Here is a 23,890-nt window from a genome sequence, read left to right on the forward strand (position 1 = left end):
GATTCTGTACAGGAAGTACCCTGTCTGACCATTTCTTGGCCTTCTATAGCCTCTCTATCCATTACAAAGGATCTCTGCTGTTACGTGACACTTCCTACGGCTTCCATGGGCACTCAGAGCCCGGAAAAAAGCTGAATGACGTAATTCAAAGCCCTGGCTGAAACACACGAGCGCTTTTGCTAAGTGGTCTATCAGAGGACAAAGGGCTTAGGCGCGTGCACTGGCCTCCCCCGTCTTTCTGTTTTTCCCTCTATTTACCGAAAAGCAGATTCCCGGTCGGAATATTATCGCTTTTTTACGAGATAAATTGCATAAAAATTGATTTTAAACAGCGGTTGACATGCTTCGAAGTACGGTAATGGAATATTTAGAATTTTTTTGTCACGAAATGCGCCATGCGCGCGACCCTGATTTACCATTTCGGATAGTGTCTAGAACGCACAAACAAAACGCCGCTATTTGGATATAACGATGGATTATTTGGGACCAAACCAACATTTGTTATTGAAGTCGAAGTCCTGGTAGTGCATTCTGACGAAGAACAGGAAAGGTAATAACATTTTTCTTATAGTAAATCTGATTTTGGTGAAGGCTAAACTTGCCGGGTGTCTAAATAGCTAGCCCGTGATGGCTGGGCTATGTACTTAGAATATTGCAAAATGTGCTTTCACCAAAAAGCTATTTTAAAATCGGACATATCGAGTGCATAGAGGAGTTCTGTATCTATAATTCTTAAAATAATTGTTATGCTTTTTGTGAACGTTTATCGTGAGTAATTTAGTAAATTGTTAGTAAATTCCCCGGAAGTTTGCGGGGGGTATGCTAGTTCTGAACGTCACATGCTAATGTAAAAAAGCTGTTTTTTGATATAAATATAAACTTGATTGAACAAAACATGCATGTATTGTATAACATAATGTCCTAGGTGTGTCATCTGATGAAGATCATCAAAGGTTAGTGCTGCATTTAGCTATCTTCTGGGTTTTTGTGACATTATATGCTAGCTTGAAAAATGGGTGTCTGATTATTTCTGGCTGGGTACTCTGCTGACATAATCTAATGTTTTGCTTTCGCTGTAAAGCCTTTTTGAAATCGGACAGTGTGGTTAGATTAACGAGAGTCTTGTCTTTAAAATGCTGTAAAATAGTCATATGTTTGAAAAATTGAAGTTTTCGGATTTTAGAGGAATTTGTATTTCGCGCCACGCCCATCATTGGATATTGGAGCAGGTGTTCCGCTAGCGGAATGTCTAGATGTAAGAGGTTAAGGTTATTTACCCGAGAGAGTCAATAAACGCAGCAGCCTCTTCAGATGTGTAGCGTTTTTTAGGCGATCCGTTGACCATAATCTTTAATGTGGCCGGGTACAGCAGTGCGTAGTCGATCTTCATTCTCTTGAGTCGAGCCTTCACCTCATCAAACGCCTTGCGCCATCGTACAACCGCTGTGGAATAATCATTGAAGAATGAGACCTTTGGACCTTTACGTTGACTACCGTCAGAACCAATGTTTCTAGCCGCATCCATGACGCGCTGCTTGTCGGTAAAGTTGTGGAACTTTATAACCACTGGTCGTGGGCGCTGATTAGGACCGGGTATCGGTGCTTGAGAGCGATGTGCTCTGTCTAGCTTCACCCGACCAGCCTTAGTGTCCATTTGTAGGTAGTCAGGGATCCATTCCTCCAAAAATTTTACTGAACGTGTCCCTTCAGAATTTTCCGGGAGTCCCACAACACGTATATTGCATCTGCGTCCTCGATTATCCAAGTCGTCAATGTGCTCCGCCATTTCGCGCACCTGTTTCTCAAGTGCTTTTATCTTAGTGTCCATGGATGTAGTTGAAGTTTCCACAGTAGCAATTCTTCCTTCCGCCTCATCAACACGTTTGACAACCCTCTGTAGTTCAGCTGAATGGCCTGCTATTGCTTCCAGGACCGTTCTTATCTTAACATCGATCACTTTAGTAATGTTATCCGTCATCCTTTGAATCACCAGGTCTATTGTGCCTGGATCTGTAATGCTGTTAGATTCGCTAACATTAGCTAGCTCCTCCTGCACATCTACATGGATGGCGGTTTTGGTCGACTTCTTAGTAGCTCTGTTGGGCATGTTGTCGGAGATTTTGAGAAATAGTCGCCAAGACTCATTGTAGGGTAACTTATTTAGCCAATTCTACCACTTTTTCAAGCTAGGAGATTAATGTAAGAATATAAATTTACGAATACCGCGTGAGCTTGCTGAAACACCGTGTTCTCTCTACGGCGCCATTTTGTTCCCCTCTAATATAAGGAATTTAAAATGATTTATGCTTTTACTTTTGATACTTAAGTATATTAGAAATTACATTTACTTTTGATACTTAAGTATATTTAAAACTAAATACTTTTAGACTTTTACTCTATTATTTTACTGGGAGACTTTTCACTTTTACTTGAGTAATTTTCTATTAAGGTATCTTTACTTTTACTCAAGTATGACAATTGGGTACTTTTTCCACCACTGCAATTAAGTTAGTATTGTGGAGTAACTCCAATGTTTTTGATCCTCAGTTTTCTCCTATCACAGACATTAAACTCTGAGAACTGTTTTAAAGTTGCCATGGTGAAATCCCTGAGCCGTTTACTTCCTTTCCGGCAACTGAGTTAGAAAGGAGGCCTGCATCTTTGTAGTGGCTGGGTGTATTGATACACCATCCAAAGTGTAATTAACAACGTCACCATGGTCAAAGGGACATTCAATGTCTTATTTTTTACATATATATTTTTTAACCCATCTACCAGTAGGTGCCCTTCAATACGAGGCATTAGAAAAAAAACCTGGTCTTTGTGGTTGAATCAGTGTTTGAATTGCACTTCCTCACTGAGGGACCTTACAGATAATTGTATGTTTGGTGTACAGAGATGAGGTAGTCCTTCAAAAATCATGTTAAAAACTATTATGGACCACAGAGTTAGTCCATGTATCAGACCTCAGGATAAGACCCAGATGCAGACAGTTTTTACCAAAACAGGGGCAGGCAAACGACAGGTCAAGGGCAAGCAGAGGTCAGTAATCCAGAGCAGAGTCCGAAAGGTACAGAACGGCAGGCAGGCTCAGGGTCAGGGCAGATAGAGGTCAGTAATCCAGGGCAGTGTCACAAGGTACAGAACAGCAGGCAGGCTCAGGGTCAGGGCAGAATGGTCAAAACTGGGAAAACTAGAAAACAGGGACTAGAGATGAAAACCAGTAGTGCGGGAAAACCACTGGTAGGCTTGATCAGACAAGACAAACTGGCAATAGACAAACAGAAAATACAGGTATAAATGCACAGTGGATAATAGGGAAAATGTGCGTCAACTGGAGGGGGGTGGAGGTAAGTACAAGACAGTTCAAACAGATCACGGTGTGACACCATGCAACTTATCACGTGGCTTGTTAAGCAAATGTTTACTCCTGCACTTATTTAGGCTTGCCATAACAATGGGGTTGAATACTTATTGACTCAAGACATTTCAGCTTTTCATTTTTAATAATTTTTTTGGGGGGTGGGGACAGAATTCCACTTTGACATTATACGGTATTGTATTTAGGCCAGTGACAAAAAAATCTAAATGTAATACATTTTAAATTCTGTCTGTAACACAACATAATGTGTAAAAAGACAAGTGGTGTGAATACTTGCTGAAGGCACTGTAGACACACAGCATTTACGCAGAACTGCTAACTGTTGAATGAGACTATTGAGACTATGTTCCTATCTCTGAGCCCATAGTTACTGACAAATAGTGTTGGCATCGGGTAGGGGTCTGATTGTTTTCCACATACACCTACACCGTTGTGTATAGAGGGGATACCTTGAGGTGGCAAAGAAAAAGCTTCACAGAGAGTAGGAGAATCGTGCATGACCTGCCTGTTATCTATTTTGACCTTGATGTTAGACAACTTTAAATGTTATCAATCCAATTCCGTTTTATATCGTCATCACAGAGGAGTATTTTCCCTGAACTGTTTCCTTATATCCAATACCTCCAGCACACAGACAGAGGTGGTGTGTAACGTGAGAGTGAGGGCACTGACCAGAAACGAGTCTGAATATGTTTCCCTGGATTCATTCTCAACCCCCCAAGCAAAAAAAATAAAAAATACACAGAGATAGACAGAGCGAGAGAGAGGTGGGATCACATAAAATGAAGGTTGCTCCCTAGGTAGGCAGGCTTGAGCAACACAAACAAAGAGAGAGGGAAGGAAGCAGGAAGAGAGGATAGATTCTGGCATGTAAAATGTTATATTCAACGTTGTAGTCAAAGGGACAGAGAAGGTGTAGAGAAGTGCAAGCATATTCAAAGCTTCTACCTCTGCAGTCTTACTATAAGGATCCAGGTGGACCCCTAAAGACAACCAGGCAAAAACTGACTCCAACAACCAGAGACCACCTGATCAGGACTGAGGGTGAAAGACTGACAGGCAATAGTAACTGGTTAACCTCATGTAAGTGACACATTTTGATAATTTAATTCTTAAGATTCCAAGCCGTGGAATGACCATCTTGTTTAAAGATCTTGTTTAAAGATGGTCATACCATGGATCGTTTAGCTATTTGATTTTGAATTGTAGGTATGTAAATATTTTTCAAAAAGTATTTTATTAAATATTTTATTAAATACATAGCTCATAGAAATGCATTGAATAACACATTCATAAAAGACAGTCAAAAAATAAATCATGTGGAATGAGGTTTTGAAGTGTTTTTTATATATATATATATATATATATATATATATATATATATATATATATATATATATATATATATATAAAGGGGGGTAGGCATAGAACTACCTCCATACTTCCATCAATTTTTTAACACAATACCGGTTACCTTCACACTTGTGGGGGTCGTGTTATTGACAGTCCCCCCTTTCCATAGAATGGACTTAATAAACTGTAGGCCAAAACGTTCGGACACTACAGATGTTTTTTGTGAGAAGATACATTTTTGGGATGTCTCATGGTCTGACAAACACCGCTGTAGCTCAGCCACCTTCCACGCAAATGCAGAAGGCTGCCACAGATTGCAGATATTTGTAACGTAATAAACTGACAGATTTTGATGGGGATATTTTTATTGTGTTACTTAGATTGATGCATCGGTACATCAATAGACTCTATGGGGTTCAATAAGCAATGTTGTGTTGTGTATTGTTGTGTATTGCAACCTGGACTCAGGGGTAGACGTAACATAGTAAAATGAAATCCAGGATACTCCAATTATTGTGATATGTTACGTGTCGTATGGTACATATGGTGCATCTATTTTGTACGATATGTTACAAATTACAATTTATATGATATGTTCCGATTTGCAATTCTTACAATATTTTATGAATTTCAATTCATATAAAACTTTACGAATTTACAAAATGTTTGATATGTTCCGTATTCCAATTTGTGTGGCTGACATTAGCTAGGTGGCTAATGCTAACTTTAGCTAGGTGGCTAATGTTAGCTAGGCTAGGGGTTAGGGGTTAATGTTAAGGTTAGGGTTAAGGTTAGGGTTAGGAGTTAGGTTATATGGTTAAGGTCAGGCTTTAGGGGAAGGGTTAGTTACAAAGTAGCTAAAAGTGGTAATTATCTAAAATGCTAAAGTTGTCCTTGATGAGATTTGAACACAAAACATTTGGGTTGTTAGATGTTTACTTATAACCCTACCTATTCACCCTGTCCAACCACCCTACTTTTGTTTTTGCATTAAGTAACCTTCCGTCTCATGTAACCATACCAAACGTAACATATCATACTAATTTGAGTGTCCCGGATTTACATTTACTATGTTACGTCTAGTCTATGAGACCAGGCTGTGCATTATTGTGCATTTTAGTGTAATGCAATTATGTCGGGGCACCATTGCTTGTGCAGGCTTTATTTTATTTCTAAATGACAGTGTTGAGAGTGAACAATGGCTGTAGAACCTCATGAAGTTTTGTGTGTCTGTTTAACAAAAGCCAGGCCAGGTCAGGAGAGAACGATGATAAAAATTATCTTCAGCAAGAGGATGGTCAATGTCCATTTTGATTGAGCTTGCACTAAGATTTAAAGATAGGGATTGTGAGATACTCAAGGTTAGGTATTGGGACACTAAAGCAAACGTAATAAACCACTCCACACAACTATAGAGCCCTGAGGGTAACGTTAGTTCAGTCTGGATAATATTTAACCAATCCCAGACAATTTGGTGCAGACTATGCATACATAGTGTACATGTAAAATGCCGTCCAAATCCCATGAATCGACCTCATGAAAATTGTGACTGTTGTCATTTATCTATACAAATATCCACTGGTGAGGAACACTCACAAGCAGCTAATTTGGTTTGGATAGCTCTTATATGTTGAATGAATATTTTTGACAGTGAAATAATCTTTGGTACGACACTAAGATACTGTCAGTGCTGTAGAGACGATTCAAATTCCTCTTTTCCCTCTCTTCCTTCACACTCTCTCTCGCTCTGCATCCCTCACTCACTGTCTCTGTCTCCCTCCATTCAGACTCTTAATTTCAGTGTCTGAACTTTTTATCACAGTTGGGTAGAAATAACATGAACAGTTCATGGTGACACGTCGATTGTACTGTACTGTGGAACAGTGTTTTGTTATCTATTGCTGACATATTAACGTCATACTCAGGAGATATTTTGGTTTGGCTGTGCTCATTAACGGAGGACGAACTTTGAAACCAATAGAAAGCTCTGCACTTGCATTACTTCCTTGTTCTGAAGTGGAAAACAGTAGTGTGATGAGAGGGCCAGGGGTCACAGTGTGGGTCATCATGGATGACAATCAGCTTCTGTTCTCAACAGAGGACCATTCTCTTTTATCCTGTCCTCTCTTTGTCGCTCTCTCTCTCTCTATCTGTCCCTCTCTCTTGCTCACTGTCCCTCACTCTTGCTCTCTCTTCCCTCTATCTGTCCCTCTCTCTTGCTCATAACCTCTCGGACAACACGAAACCACATAGGTTCTGCAAAGTAAACCAGGCAATTTGCACATTATATAGACTGTTTTGACTGTGTTGATCCCTTGAGTACATTGTAAACCTTAGGTATAACTCCTTGATCCTTTTGTATAGCATGACCACAAAGCCACAGTTTTGAAGTCAGATTTCATTTGTTACTGCTCGATGTTGCCTAGCAATTCAGCATTGTTCAATGAGGAAACAGTCGGGCTCACAGGGAAGTAAGTGATTGGGTTAGAGTATGCAAGCTGTTAGTTGAAATCAAAGAAAAAATGGACCTATTGTTGACCATTGACTGGAAGGAAGGAAACATTGAGAACCCAGAAAAAAACGGACAGATTATTTACTCCAGTGACACAATTAAAACATTTCCAGAAATGTCACCCATGTGCCACACTGAGCCTGAGGGGTGGAGGGGTATTGTATCAAGCTTTTAGCAATACGATTGTCAAATCCCCTAGTGAGGAGGGTTTTTGAAAAAGGGGAGTTACAGTAGAAACAAGTTTCTGTCCCAAAGTATGATTGTGATCACGTAAGCATTTCTGGGTTATGAGACATATGTCCTCTGGCTCAGAGAGCAAAGTCGGACTGGAACTCCAACTGATTCTACAGACTCCTAATTATTCAGTCAAAACAACATGACAGGACTGGCCCACGCCCTGACCTGAAGGCCACTCACTACACACATCAGGTGTTTGTGTTTGAATGTGTGCGTGCACGTGTGTATGCGTGTCTGTGTTTGTCCGTCTGTGTATGTCTGTTCCTGTGTGTCTGTGCTTATTTGTGTGTATGCATTTTTTTCATACATTCATGGACGAGAGATAGAAGAACAGAAAAAGAGAGAGATAGAGCCACCAGATCAGTCGAGGTAGTTTGCGTGAGGAGAGAGATAGAGGAAGTACACATGTAGAGAGAGGAGGGCATAAGGTGTCCTATTACAGATAATGGTTTGATGTTGTTTAGCGAGCATTGGCTGGGTCACTCACAACAGATCCCTATGGATTTCAGCAGCACGGATACGCACAGAAACACACCGGCAGTCGCTAACACAGCACCATACTTTTCCAGCAGCAGGGCAAGTTAGGCAGCCTGCAGGACAGATCAAGTTTCACTGCCTGTGAATTGAGGGACAAAGAACAGGGTTTCGAGAGGGCGAGAGAGAAAGATAGAAAGAGAGAGAGAGAGAGAGAGAGAGAAGGAAGGAAGGAAGAGAGAATAACCATACGGACCGGCACAGAGTTGTGAGAGGTAAAACTGTAGAGGAAGAGGGAGAGAAGGCACAAGACGAAGGGAAGGGAGACTCTGTTGAAGGGAGTTCTACTTGCTCCAGAGAGTGAAGTACAGTGCATCCTCTGTACCCTGTGACCTGTGTGTCTGGGCCAGCTGAGAGGGGACTTCAGCACCATGAGTGTGAGTAGAGATGGAGACTACAGTCTGTGAAAATAGGGGATCAGGCTAATCGCCTGTGGAGTAGTATTGATCACCTGTCACTCAGCTCTCACTGTGGACTCGTACAGTAGTGGTTTACAGGTTCACAGGGATGAGACTTTAGAGAAAACGAAACATATGGGATAACATGGCCATGTGTACCTGTATATAAATGTACGGTCTGTGTGTTTAAGCGATCCTCAACTGCATTTTAAAGTATTACCATGTTGAAGTTTTAAAGCCTGATTTTGAGGCGACTGTTCTGACAATGTCTAGATTCTTGTGAGATCTATATGTATGAAATAGACATAGATTAGGGTTTTTGGGATTGTACACGTCTGTAGTTTTTGTGGTCAGCCTGCAGCATTACGTAGGGAAGACGATGTGCCTTGGTGCCAGAAAGACTGTTCAGTGATCAGTTCGTGTACGGAACTGGTGTGCATTTGCGTGTGTATGCCTATGAGTGTGCATGAACGTGTCTGTGTGTTTGTTGCTGGAGATTAAAACTCACAAGTAACTTCTCTAAAGGCCTTTCTTGCTCTGTCACTTTAAAATACAATCCACAAAGGAGAGAGAGCACTTTTTGATACACCAAGGTGAAACATGCCAAGTGATTTTATCAGTGAAACCTTCTGTGGCCCAGCTCTGCTTCCCAAGGTGCTTCCTCAAATGCAAACTGGGTCTAGTCCCAGTGTTTAATCTACTGCATGGGCCAAATGGGCCAAACTACCTGAACACACCTTTGTCTTGTTCACTCACAAGCATATACATCTCCTTACATCTGTCTACATGTCTCTTCTATGTGTTTAACTTATCCTCTCTCTCGCTCTCTCTTTCTCTCTCTCGCTTTATCCCTGTCTTGCTCTGCATATTTCTCTCTCTCTTTCTCTGTCTCTGCATATTTCTCTTTCTTTCTTTCTTTCTTTCTTTCTTTCTTTCTTTCTTTCTTTCTTTCTTTCTTTCTTTCTTTCTTTCTTTCTTTCTTTCTTCTTTCTTTCTTTCTTTCTTTCTTTCTCTCTCTCTCTCTCTCTCACTCTGTGTCTCTGTCTCGCTCTGCATATTTCTCTCTCTGGGATTTTATTCCACCACACCTTGTAAGTGTATGCCAACTGTTTGTCAAATCGAATTTGTGCAATGAGTTCATCATTGACATACAGCAGATTGTGTGATTCAGGTTTGGGTTATACTTTTAGATATCTTGTTGCAAAGTAGGCGATCCTTCAAGATACACATTGAGTAAATTAATGGAGAAGGGCCAGCAGTTAGTGATCTCTAGTTTATATGTGGTCTACAAATCACTAGGAGTCTATGTTTTCAATAGTTTGCTATGTACTGTATATTGCTGGTCACATTTGATGAAACATTGCAGGCATTTCTGTTAAGTTTGGTACTGGGCAGTCAGCTGTCAGCTCCAAGATGTGTATAGTCACATGTCAAGTTGAACTGGCTCACCCTCCTCTTCTCCCACCTCTGTAGTCTACCGTCCATTCTTTCTTTCTCTCCTTTCTGCTTGCTCTTTGTAACCATATTTCCTGGTCACATAGCCTGCTGATGTTCACCTAGATTAGTTTATGTTTACAGTACATCTACGTGGAGAGTTCCACCAACCAGCAGCGGCTCTATGACTCATGCAAATCATAAAGGATTTTGAATGACACACTCACACGTCTCTGTGCGTGTGAGTGTGTCATTCAAATAAACATTTACATATTGTCTGTGTGCACAGGCATGCAATCCGTGTTGTGTTTAATGCTAATCTTATGGGACCGATCTCTTTCACTTATCTGCCGTTGTCTTTCAACACTTTTCCTAAATGAGCAAGCATTTTCCTTAGTGAAATACTGGTATCATACCCTGTAGCCATCCAAATTATTTTATATAATGGAAGGTTATACAGTAAATGAATCAAATATCAACATGAAATTAGCTTTTTAGGTAAACTTTTGTATCTCTGGTCTCACTGTTGTGTTACATGTGGAAGCACTCCAAGGCAAACTGAATGCAAACCCATGTCTAGCAGTTACTTCATTTGAGGCTTTGCCATAGGACGCTTACAGTCAGGTACAGTGTGTCCGCCTCTCTGACACACATAGCCTTTGTGTCAAGCACCCCCCCCCCCCCCCCCCCCCCCACTTTGTTACGCTACAGCCTTATTCTAAAATGGATAAAAAAATAATCATAATCCCACCAAACTACACACAATACCCCGTAATGACAAAACAAAAACAGGTTTTTAGAAATGAGGAGTTGCAAATGTATAAAACATTTAAAACAGAAATACTTTACTTACACAAGTATTCAGACCCTTTGCTGTGGGACTCTATATTGAGCTCAGGTGCATCCTGTTTCCATTGATCATCCTTGAGATGTTTCTACAACTTCATTGGAGTCCACCTGTGGTCAATTCAATTGATTGGACATGATTTGAAAAAGCACAAACCTGTCTATTTAAGGTCCCAAAGTTTACAGTGCATGTCAGAGCAAAAACCAAGCCATGTGGTCAAAGGAATTGTCCGTAGAGCTCCGAGACAGGATTGTGTCGTGGCACAGATCTGGGGAAGGGTACCAAAAATTGTCTGCAGCATTGAATGTACCCAAGAACACAGTGGCCTCCATCATTCTAAATGAAGTTTGGAACCGACAAGACTCTTCCTGGAGCTGGCCACCCGGCCAAACTGAGCAATTGGAGGAGAAGGGCCTTGGTCAGAGAAGAGACCAAGAACGCGATGGTCACAATGAAAAAGCTCCAGAGTTCCTCTGTGGAGATGGGAGAACCTTCCAGTAGGACAACCATCTCTTCAGCAGAAACGGAAGCCACTCCTCAGTTAAAGGCACAGGACAGCCTGCTTGGAGTTTGCCAGAAGGCACCTAAAGGACTCTCAGACCATGAGAAACAATATTCTCTGGTGTGATGAAATCAAGATTGGAGGAAAATTGGCACCATCTCTATGAAGCATGGTGGTGGCAGCATCATGCTGTGGGGATGTTTTTTAGCAGTCAGGACTGGGAGACTAGTCAGGATCGAGTGAAAAATGAATGGAGCAAAGTACAGAGGGATCTTTGATGAAAACCTGGTCCAGAGCTCACAGGACCTCAGACCGGGGCGAAGGTTCATTTTCCAACAGGACAACAACCCTAAGCACACAGCCAAGACAACGCAGGAGTGGCTTCTGGACAAGTCTCTGAATGTCCTTGAGTGGCCCAGCCAGAACCCGGATTTGAACCCGATCAAACATCTCTGGAAAGACCTGAAAATAGCTTTGCAGCGACACTCCCCATCTAACCAGACATAGCTTGAGTATGTCTGCAGAGACGAATGGGAGAAACTCCCCAAATACAGGTGTGGCAAGCTTGTAGCGTCATACCCTAGAAGACTCAAGACTGCAATCGCTGCCAAAGGTGTTTCAAAGTACTGAGTAAACTGTCTGTATACTTATGTTGTAAATGTAATATTTCAGTTTTTATTTGTAATACATTTGCAAACATTTCTAAAAAACTGTTTTTGCTTTGTCATTATGGGTTTGTAGATTGAGAAGGGGGGAAAAACAATTTAATCCATTTCAGAATAAGGCTGTAATGTTTCTGAACGCAATGTATATCTGACTGCTCTTTTTCTCCTAAGTTGTGGTTGCTTTGCTGTTCTTCTCCTCTGTTGGTAAATCCCTCTGTTTTAGTTTCCAATTTTAGACCAGTCTCCATGGAGAATAGACAGGAAGACTTGATGCAAATGATGGGATTTCACTGGAAACTGATTTGTTTAAATAGGGGACACTGTATATTAATACCACTTGAGAATGGCTCACTACCTTGCTGCTTGATGTCAACACATACAGCACAAAAGTATTCACCCCTTGGCATTTTTTCTATTTTGTTTCATTACAACCTGTAATTTAAATGTATTTTTTATTTGGATTTCATGGAATGGACATATACAAAATAGTCCAAATTGGTGAAGTGAAATGAAAAAAATTACTAGTTTCAAAAAATGCTGAAAAAATTAAAAACGGAAAAGTGGTGCGTGCATATGTATTCACCCCCTTTGCTATGAAGCCCCTAAAGAAGAACTGATGCAACCAATTACCTTCAATAGTCACATAATTAGTCAAATAAAGTCCACCTGTGTGCAATCTAAGTGTCACATGATCTCTCACATGATCTCAGTATATATTTATATATACACCTGTTCTGAAAGGCTCCAGAGTCTGCAACAACACTACGCAAGAGGCACCACCAAGCAAGCGGCACCATGAAGACCAAGGAGCTCTCCAAACAGGTCAGGGACAAAGTTGTGGAAAAGTACAGATCAGGGTTGGGTTATAAAAAAATGTCTGAAACTTTGAACATCCCACGGAGCACCATTAAATCATTAAAAAATGGAAAGAACACGGCACCACAACAAACCTGCCAAGAGAGGACTGCCCACCAAAACTCATGGACCAGGCAAGGAGGGCATTATTCAGAGAGGCAACAAAGAAACCAAAGATAACCCTGAAGGAGCTGCAAAGCTCCACAGCGGAGACTGGAGTTTCTTTCCATAGGACCACTTTAAGCCATAAACTCCACAGAGCTGGGCTTTACGGAAGAGTGGCAAGAAAAAAATAAGCAAACATGTTTGGTGTTCGCCAAAGGCATGTATATGGAAGACAGTACTCTGGTCAGAAGAGACTAAAAGTGAGCTTTTTAGCCATCAAGGAAAATGCTATGTCTGGAGCAAACCCAACACCTCTCATCACCCCAAGAACATCATCCCCATAGTGAAGCATGTTGTGGGGATGTTTTTCATCGGCAGGGACTGGGAAACTGGTCAGAATTGAAGGAATGATGGATGGCGCTAAATACAGGGAAATTCTTGAGGGAAACCTGTTTCACTCTTCCAGAGATTTGAGACTGGGACGGAGGTTCACCTTCCAGCAGGACAATGACACTAAGCATACTGCTAAAGCAACACTCGAGTGGTTTAAGGGGAAACATTTAAATGTCTTGGAATGGCCAAGTCAAAGCCCAGACCTCAATCCTATTGAGAATCTGTGGTATAACTTAAAGGTTGCTGTACACCAGCAGAACCCATCCAACTTGAAGGAGCTGGAGCAGTTTTGCCTTGAAGAACAGGCAAAAATCCCAGTGGCTAGATGTGCCAAGCTTATAGAGACATACCCCAAGAGACTTGCAGCTGTAATTGCTGCAAAATGTGGCTCTACAAAGTATTTACTTTGGGGGAGTGAATAGTTATGCACGCTCAAGTTTTCCGTATTTTTTTTGTCTTATTGTTTGTTTCTCAATAAAAATATTTTGCATCTTCAAACTGGTAGGCATGTTGTGTAAATCAAATGATACAACCCCCCCAAAAATTGTAATTCCAGGTTGTAAGGCAACAAAATAAGAAAAATGCCAAGGGGAGTGAATACTTTCGCAAGCCACAGTACCGATAAAAAAACTAGAAAAACTAAAATAAGTATTTTTGGATTTGGGGTTTAATGGTAAAATCTGTAAACAAAAGCACAGAACTTTAAATACAGAAGAACAGCAGCAGTTAAGCACTGTGTTTACCCAGCCACTAAAAGCCCTCCCTATAGCAACCACCTTCCTTGTCCCTCCGTACAGTATGACCCTCCATATCTGCGGGATGGTGTATTGTATGGGGGCGTCCATATTAGGACAGCCTCAGTCTCAGCAGGACTTGGGTTCACAGTTGCTCAGCGTGTCAGGAAAGACCAGGTGACAGGCCGTAGACTGTACACATAGTGTATTAGTCTGGTGACAGATTTGTACAGTATTTGTGCTGCCAGTTGGAGAGATCGGACAAAACAGCCAGTACTGTAGATACCTAACAGACTGCTTGAGAGGCTAGTCATTGGTCTTTTGGGATGTTGTTGCTTTCGGGTCGTGACGGTTGTTTCACCAGTCAGCAGGTTTTCATCCACCGAGGCAATGACTTATGACTCATGACAGTTATGATGGCAGGTACTTGCGTTGCTGTACAACTGAACGATTCTATAATCATGAACACAATGGCATATAGAGAACAGTTAACTAAGTATATATTTTATAACACAATATATTTGTAAAGCTGGGGCAGAGCTGTCAATTACATAACTTGAATTAAGTAATGTATAGCTTGACTCATCATAGTACTGTGTATATAACCTGCTCCACCATTTAAGATCTATTGTCCTTAAACGGAGTGGAACTGAACATCGTAAAGCAACGACATACAGAGCAGAGAACCACACCTGAGCCTTTGTCATATGACTATCTCTGTCTCTGTGTCGGACCGGGCCTTGGAATTGTGCCCACAGCACTAGGAGTGACAGTCAAACACAACTTTGTGATGGGAGGCACTCTGTGTTTCGTGCGTGTGCTCCTGATCCAATCTGTCATTCCTCCCCTTCTCTCGACCCTAGAACCTCACACTCTTGCACACTGTCACACATTCTGCACTGAGCACAGTCAGATCCCCTTTGTCTCATTCACTCTCCTCTCTCTCTCTCTCTCTCTCCAGACTGACACCTGGCTCGCTGAAGAAAGCAATAGGCCATTAAATCCTAGACAACAAGGTAAGCCATTGTTGTGGAATTGATACATTTTGAAATGATATTGCACAAGTATTGAATAATATGCAATGTCATACTGTCCAATTATGCTTTAGTTGCACGTGTCTATGTTTGAAATGGCTACAAAATGCTGATTGCTCTGTCTCTATCTTCCTCTCTCTCAGTTGTAGTGCGGCCTGGTCGAAAAAGAAAACCAATGACGGCTCCGAACTCCCAGAAAGGGAAGTCCTCGTCGAGGAAGAGGGTCCTGATCACCGTGTTGATGGTACTGGTAGTGCTGGGGATCCTGGTCACGGCTGGCTACTTCAGTGAGTCCAGCTTCAACGCCCATCATATCTGCATCCCAAACGGCGCCCTATTCCCTACATAGTGAACCACTTTTGAACAGCGCCCATAGGGATCAAGAGTAGCGCAGTCAAAAGTAGTGCAATATGTAGGGAATAGGGTGCCGTTTGGGACGCTCAACCATCTCTGCACCCTCTCCTAACCTTCGCTAACACAAGACATGCTAGTACTTATCCCCCCTGTGCAAATGCTCAGTGATTCACAATCAAACTGTAGCAACATTATGCAATTTGATTCCACAAAACTTTTGTGAATGTTTAATTTCAGTCGCCAAACAATACATTTTTAGAACCTTTCTCTGTCTTCTGTACTCTCTTCTCCTTTCATCCCCCCTTCCTTTCTGTCCCTAGTCACGCAGCTGATCAACAGTAAGTACTTCTTCTGCTCCCGGTCGGTGAAGTTCATTCCCCTGGACAAAGCGTGTGATGGGAAGGCGGACTGTTCAGGAGGAGAAGACGAGCTCACCTGTGTGACCAACATGACGGTCAACACTACCTTTCCAGGTAAACACACACACACATACACATGCACAAACACACAAGCATGCATATGTGTACAAACACACACACACACACACACACACACACACACACACACACACACACACACACACACACACACACACACACACACACACACACACGGACAGGTACTCACACACACCAATCCATCTATACATCTTTATACATCTGTCTCTGTGTCACTTCTATATGTTTCCTCTCATTCTAATCTCTCTCTCTCTCTCTCTCTCTCTCTCTCTCTCTCTCTTTCTCTCTCTGTGCAGTGCGTCTGGTCTCTAAGCAGAGTATTCTCCAGATCTACAGTGCCGGGACAGGATGGAGGAGTGTGTGTAGTGAGGACTGGACCCAGCAGCACACAGAGAAAGCCTGTCAGCAGCTGGGCTACACCTAGTGGGTCTCCTCCCTCCCTCCCTAACTCACCCACTCACCACTGATCACTGGGCAACTTAGCTACAGTTTCCCCCTTTACATATTCCGTTTCTCTTCAATGTCTTTAAAATGTCTCTCCGTCTCCACTCGTTCCCACAGTAAACCCGTCAGTAGTACCATCTCAGTGCGGAACTTGTCCTCGTCCCTGAAGACAGGACCGTTCTCAGGGGTCAGGGTCGCAGCCGAAACCACCCCCATTTACCAGACTGTCATTGACCGGTAAGCATTAGAAGATGGGTCGTAATTCAGCCTGTTACCGTGGTGTGACTCTACTGTGTTCTGGCGCTCACTCGGACACTTTCCAGCTATGAGATTAAGTTTCAACAGAAAGGAGAACGGATCAGTTAAAATACACACAGTTCCTTGGTATCAAATACGGTTGGATAATTATCTTCATCAGGGCAGTAAATGGAGAATTGAAACAGGTCTAAATTAATGTTCCCCACTTTGGGTACTTCTGTCTGTACTTCTCTTATGGTACTTGGCTTATTTTCGCCAGACCACAATTGTAAACAGTCATTTGTTCTTTATTGAACTGCCTTGTAAAATAAAGGTTAAATAAAAGTAAATGACTATATTGACCATGCAGCTATGCCTGCATCACTGTTACACTGTTCACTATGCAGTGTTACACCACCCTGTCTGTTTACTCTAAAACAGCCAAAGGAACTGGAAAAACAGGTCCTCTTCTTTCCTTCTGATTCCTTTTCTTGTCTCTCTCTACTTGTGATGCGTACAACTGCGTCATTGTTACGTATACTCCCTCTACGACTCCCAGCGTACACGTTACAGTCATCTCTCTCTCTCTCTCTCTCTCTCTCTCTCTCTCTCTCTCTCTCTCTCTCTCTCTCTCTCTCTCGATGTGTGTCTCTGACTGTGCAATACTCTCTGTTTTCTGACACAAACAATTTAGGAGTTTCTGTTCTTTCCCCATCCTTGTTTCCGTAATTAGAGGAAACAAGAAGAACGAGTATGTTATGTCAGACTGACACTAAACCAACACTGAAGATTAACTCTGGAATCTGACTGTCTACCTATGACATTTGGTAATTGCGTTTTGAATGTGTTTCTATGCATACCACATGTGATGTGTGTATGTACTGTGTGTTGAATTCCCCTCTCTGTTTGATTCCAGCCAGGTGTGTAACTCAGGATCCGTGATCTCCCTGACCTGCTCCGGTAAGCCTTGCCTCTGCCTCTGATACCCAGCCTCACACTGCAGTGCATTCGGAAAGTAGTCAGACCCCTTGGCTTTATGTTACTTTAGAGCAAGGGTGGGCAATTCCAGTCCTCGAGGGCCTGATTGGTGTCATAGTTTTGCCCCAGCTCACACACCTGACTCCAATAATCACCTAGTCATGATTTTCAGTTTAGAATGCAATTTGATTAATCAGCTGTGTTTGCTAGGGATGGAGAAAAAGTGACACCTCTCAGGCCCTCGAGAACTGGAGTTGACCACCCCTGCGTTACAGCAATATTCTAAAATGGATTGAATGAAATAATTCCTCAACAATCTACACACAATACTCCATAACAACAAAGAGAAAACAGGTTTGTAGACATTATTGCACATTTATTAAAAATAAAAAACAAATACCTTATTTACATAAGTATTCAGACCCTTTGCTATGAGACTGAAAATGGAGTTCAGGTGCATCCTGTTTCCATTGATCATCCTTGAGATGTTTCTACAACTTGATTGGAGTCCACTTGTGGTAAATTCAATTGATTGGACATGATTTGGAAAGGCACACACCTGTCTATATAAGGTCCCACAGTTGACAGTGCATGTCAGAGCAAAACCTAAGCCATGAGGTTGAAGGAATTGTCCATAGATTGTGTCGAGGCACAGATCTGGGAAAGGGTACCATGGAATTTCTGCAGCATTGAAGGTCCCCAAGAACACAGTGGGCTCCATCATTCTTAAATGGAACAGAAACGGAACCACCAACACTCTTCCTGGAGCTGGCCGCCTGGACAAACTGAGAAATCAGGGGAGAAGGGTCTTGGTCAGAGAGATCACCAAGAAGTCGATGGTCACTCTGACAGAGCTCCAGAGTTCCTCTGTGGAGATGGGAGAAACTTCCAGTAGGACAACAATCTCTGCAGCATTTCACCAATCAGGCCTTTATGGTAGAGTGACCAGATGGAAGCCACTCCTCAGTAAAAGGCACACCACATCCCGCTTGGAGTTTGCCAGAAGGCACCTAAAGGACTCTCAGAACATGGAAAAGCAAGATTCTCTGGTCTGATGAAACCAAGATTGAACTCTGGACTGAATGCCAAGCGACACGTCTGGAGGAAACCTGACACCATTCCTACGGTGAAGCATGGCGGTGGCAGCATTATGCTGTGGGGATGTTTTTCAGCTGCGGGACTGGGAGACTAGTCAGGATCGAGGAAAAGATGAACTGCACAAAGTACAGAGAGATCCTTGATGAAAACCTGGTCCAGAGCTCTCAGGACCTCAGACTGGAGCAAAGGTTCACCATCCAACAGGACAACAACCATAAGCACACAGCCAAGACAACGCAGGAGTGGCTTCAGGACAAGTCTCTGAATGTCCTCGAGTGGCCCAGCCAGAGCCCGGACTTGAACCCGATCAATATGCAGAGAAGAATGGGAGGAACTCCCCAAATACAGGTGTGCCAAGCTTGTAGCGTCATACCCAAGAAGGTGTTTCAACAAAGTACTGAGTAAAGGGGCTGAATACTTCTGTAAATGTGATATTTCTGTTTATTATTTGTAATACATTTGTAAAAAAAACTGTTTTTGCTTCGTCATTATGGAATATTGTGTGTAGATTGATGAGGAAAATAAACTATTTCATCCATTTTAGAATAAGGCTGTAACGTAACAAAATGTGGAAAAAGTCAAGGGGTCGTAATACTTTCCGAATGCACCTTCTGTCACCTCCCTCTCCCACTCTACTGGACTCCTCCACTCTTTCCCCCCGACTGGTCATTGGGAAAAGACTTGAGTGATATGCATCATCCAAGTTCTCTAGGAGTTGAGTTATACAAGAGATCGAGACAGAAAGACTGAGACACAGAGACAGACAGACAGGTTCGGACTACAATCTCCATCTCTGACAGTGATGGAGAGTGCAGGCAAACATGACAGGATCCAGGCAACAAGCCACTTTGTAAAGGGTCAGTGCTAGATTGAGTGTGTTACTTAACTGACAGGTAGTAATGCTAACTGCCAAAGTTCTAATTTGCGTTATACCCCACTGCTAATTCTACATTTACTCGTCAAACTACCTTCGCGTACAAGGCAACTCCTGTGATGCTACCTTTAGTACTTAACAAAACTCTTCAGTGGACTAAACTGTCTTTCCCCTGTGTGTGTCAGACTGTGGAGAGCGGGGTCGATCTGACCGTATCGTGGGGGGGGTGGATGCGTCTATAGAAGAGTGGCCGTGGCAGGTGAGCCTGCAGCAGAACGGACAACACACCTGTGGAGGGTCACTGGTGTCACCACGCTGGGTCGTCACAGCAGCGCACTGCTTCTCTGGGTCAGTACCACTGGACATCCAACAGGGGGGTGGGTAGCCTAGCGGTTAAGAGCGTTGGGCCAGTAACTGGAAAGTTGCTGGTTCGAATCCCCGAGCCAACTAGGTGAAAAATGTGTTGATGTGCTCTTGAGCAAGGCACTTAACCCTAATTGCTGTCTGCTAAATTACAAAAATGTAAAATCATATACACTGTAGAATGTGTGTGTATCTACTCTGGATATCTACAGCTGGCTTAACCAGACAAACGATTTAACTCTGACCATCCAATGTGTACCTCCCATAAAGTATGCAATCGTATACTATGCTTAAACATCTAGAGACAGAGGTCCTGCTGCTAACCCCTGTACCTCTTCCCTCTCCTGGTCCTACAGTAGCAAGAAGGAGCTGAGTCGCTGGCAGGTGGTGTCTGGAAGGACCTACATGGGCACCATGGGAGGCTCGTATGTAGACAGGATCATACTGAACGGACACTACAACGCAGCCCGCAATGACTACGACCTGGCCATGATGAGGCTGACCAAACCCATCACTGTAGGAAGTATGTCACTTCCCCCAACGTGACATTTTAGCAACGCACAGACTGTGGTACTGAATTTGCTGGACAGTTCCAGGTTTCTCAAAGGCTAGACATAACAAAAGCCCCACATCCACCTATTCTGGTTTTGAATTGACTTACCATGAAGAACATTTCTCAGCACTCTCAAAAATGAATGCTAAAGCACTACATAATGATATGGAAATATCTACTTGTCAAAACAGTTTGATTCAAGGAAGCGTGAACGCATTCATGGTAGATTCTGACCTCTAGTGGCCAATTTATCAAACTGTCAATTTCAATGAGTCTTGCAACATGGGACATCCCTGGAGGGAATTACTGTATATTTAGATTGTAATGAGAGTAGGCTGTGATTTATTTATGAAGAAGTACATGTCAATAAAGTTCTGTTTCCTCCACCAGACTCTCGTCGGCCCGTGTGTTTGCCCCCTAATAACCTGGGCCTGAAGTCAGGAGACACTATGACGGTGACAGGCTGGGGCTACCGGGAGGAGAAGGGTGAGCATACAGCAAACAAAACTTGCCTTTCTCTCACCCTCTTCATCTCTGTCCAACAAGCACATATACTCAAAATTATTCTCACATGTTAATAGTCACTTTCTCCTCTTCTCCTTCTCATCCCACTGTCACCTTTTCTCTCTCAGGGCAAGTGTCTCCTGTCCTCCAGAAGGCTACCCTTCCCCTTATAGACAGTGATCAGTGCTCCAGTCTCACTGTCTACGGTTCCTCAATTACTCCCAGGATGCTTTGCGCTGGTTACCTGAAGGGCAAAGTGGACGCATGTCAGGTACGAAGTGGAATGTTTGCTTTGAGAAAAACAGAAGAGAAACTAAGATAGATTTTGGCGTGAACACGTTCAACGACTCGTCCTTAAGAAAACAAACGGGAAGACCTTATGACACTCTATCGAGTATCCACCCTCAACTTTGGCAGTTGCCATAGGTGTATAGTGCGTAATTCCGGTGTACCTAATGCCATTGTTGGGTCATGTGTTGTAGGGAGACAGTGGTGGTCCTCTTGTGTACCTGTCAGAACAATGGCAGCTGGTGGGGGTGGTGAGCTGGGGGATCGGCTGTGGCAGAGAGGGTAAACCAGGGGTCTACTGTAACGTGGACGATATGCTCAACTGGATCCACACTGTCCTGGAGGTATGTATGTATGTATGTATGTATGTATGTATGTATGTATGTATGTATGTATGTATGTATGTATGTATGTATGTATGTATGTATGTATGTATGTATGTATGTATGTATGTATGTATGTATGTATGTATGTCTGCTCACACAGGAGAGGCAAGGAGCTAGTGCATTTTAATAGTGTTTCTTTGCACTTTGTTCTATGTAATGTCTAGATGTTGTATGTCGCTGCCCTGAAAACTAAGACTAATAATAGTGTGTTTTACACTATATAATGGTTTGACCATGTGTACTTTATTGTTCTAGAAAAACCCTTGAAGCCTCAAACCGTGACCAAAATGCCCTATTGGGTTGGGCTATTCGAATGGATTTCGGCGGATCTACATAGAGCTCTGTTATGGGAATTGAAGAGGAATCCTCTTCAAAGTGCAATTTAAAACCCCTACAACAATACATAACTCAAACTAACACGCACACACATGCCCGCACACTAAGATAGGCACAAAAGTGCACGGACGCAAACACACACGGACACACACAGCACTCCTTCTTTACTATAACAGGTTATTCACGGTGTGGCTTGTGCCATTTTTAGGTATCTCAGGGACCACTGACGTGGCAATGTAAAACGGTCGCTTAAGACGACAGTCGGTCTGGGCCCGCGTCCCAAATGGCACCCTATTGCCTTTTATAGTGCACGACTTTTGATCAGAACCCTGCGGGTGAAAGTGGTGCACTATCAAGGGAATAGGGGGCCGTTTGGGTCGAAGCCTGGGTTTTTCACATGGCTGAGCGCTTGAGACAGAACTCTCACCAAGGGCCTCTGCTGTCTTTTATGTCAATGAGGTTGCGAGAAGACAGCCATGCACACTGTGCCTGACCACGTTTATAAATGTAACGTGGTAATGTGACCACGTCTTTACGTGAGTATCGAAACGCATTCCACAGTGTTCAACATGTTCACCCAACTGTCCATGGGTGAAATGTCTCCATGAAAATATACGTCCATAAAGTATATGTGCCATGCAGTTTAAAGTGGCATTTTTACCAAATGTTAAATGAGTATCGCGCTGTGACGTGACGTGAACCTCTCTTCATATTATATGTCAATGGAGGGGCCATTAGTCTCCTCGAAATACCGTGCTGTAAATCCCATCATGGATTCACTTGTGCACTTTCAGGTGGTCAGACCTCTTCACGATGTGCCAATAGATTTCCAGTGTGCAACTGGAATAATCCCTACGATATGCACATGTGCAAGGTTCTGATTAATGACGTGTGTGCTTTTTTTTTTGACGTTGTGAACATTTCGTTTCTTTGTATAGCTGTACATATTGTATACTACGCAGAAGTTGTTGTGTAAGATCAGAATGTCTGTATTGCACGTGTTGTTGGTATGTTTTATAAAGGGATGCCTGTGTTAAATAAATGATCAGATTGGGATGAACTTTGAGTAATCGGATGTCTCGGAAGTGTCTGATTGTAATGCCTAAACCCTGTATTCATGATGTGCAAGCCTGAGTCATCCAGTTGGCTATATGGGGAAGTTAAAGACAGTAGTGACAGTAAAGTTACTCCACAGCCTCAGCAACAAACAGACACAAATACTACAATAACTCCTTTTATGCAAACCTTTATTTCATATATATATATATATATATATATATATATATATATATATATATATATATATATATATATATATATATATATATATATATATATACTTGTTTTCTACAATCCAGAGAAAAAACGATTGAGGTGCATAGTTATGAGAGGGGAGAATGTGGGACATTAGTACAGAGACATAGTAAGGGGAGTTGCACATTCACTTTATAGTTAAACGAAGCATCGTGTTGGAGACCGAGGGAGTTGAGTTGGGTCAGTCATTGACTGCCTCACAGTAAGTGGGTGAGTATGTTTGGTGGGTAAGAGGGCGAGCTGTTTTCTTCAGCACGAGCCACGTTAGCCCTCATTCTCAGCTTGGGCTTGACAGTGGTCGTTACAATTTAGCAAGACATTATGGAAGTACAGCACTCTTTAATCCCAATAACAAATAGCAAATGTACTGTACTTAGTCATCAGTTAGGATGATATTGCCACTTGAGTCCATCCAAGCCTGGCCGTCTAGTGACTACTACCCACAGACAGTAACGCCGTGGGTGAGGCCAGCGAGGGAGTGAAAATAGCCCCTCCTCAGAACCCTGGACAGCTCCTTGGAGTAGAGGATGATGGGTAAAAACTGTGTACACCTATAGGTGTGTGTTGTGATTCTATCAGGCAGTAACCTGGCTACCTGTGAGCTCAGAGTAAAAGTCCAATCTATTTAAATATAGAGTAAACTGTGCTGTGGGTAGCTTGAGTTGGCTACAAATGCACATGCACACCCATCGTAAGAAGGATTCAAATATATACTTTT

At 42.5% G+C, this 23,890-nt stretch overlaps 1 protein-coding gene across 2 annotated transcripts; it reads left to right on the top strand.

The window, feature by feature from the left end:
- Positions 1-4,093: 4,093 nt before the first annotated feature.
- LOC106612727 (transmembrane protease serine 4-like) lies at positions 4,094-22,928 on the top strand. 2 transcript variants are annotated; one of them, XM_014214185.3, is made up of 13 exons: positions 4,094-4,465; positions 14,913-14,967; positions 15,129-15,272; positions 15,660-15,812; positions 16,094-16,220; positions 16,359-16,478; positions 17,395-17,438; positions 19,614-19,776; positions 20,148-20,314; positions 20,735-20,830; positions 20,977-21,119; positions 21,331-21,480; positions 21,778-22,928. In XM_014214185.3, exons 3-13 carry the CDS (start codon positions 15,161-15,163, stop codon positions 21,787-21,789), a joined length of 1,287 nt encoding a protein of 428 aa, XP_014069660.1. In that variant the 5' UTR covers positions 4,094-4,465; positions 14,913-14,967; positions 15,129-15,160; the 3' UTR covers positions 21,790-22,928. The 2 variants fall into 2 exon arrangements, with proteins under 2 accessions (XP_014069660.1, XP_014069659.1); XM_014214184.3 differs by lacking the exon at positions 4,094-4,465 and adding an exon at positions 7,752-8,395.
- The last annotated feature ends 962 nt before the right edge of the window (positions 22,929-23,890 follow it).

This window comes from Salmo salar, chromosome 09 (assembly GCF_965601325.2).
Source record: "Salmo salar chromosome 09, fSalSal1, whole genome shotgun sequence".
NCBI classification, from domain to species: domain Eukaryota; kingdom Metazoa; phylum Chordata; class Actinopteri; order Salmoniformes; family Salmonidae; genus Salmo; species Salmo salar.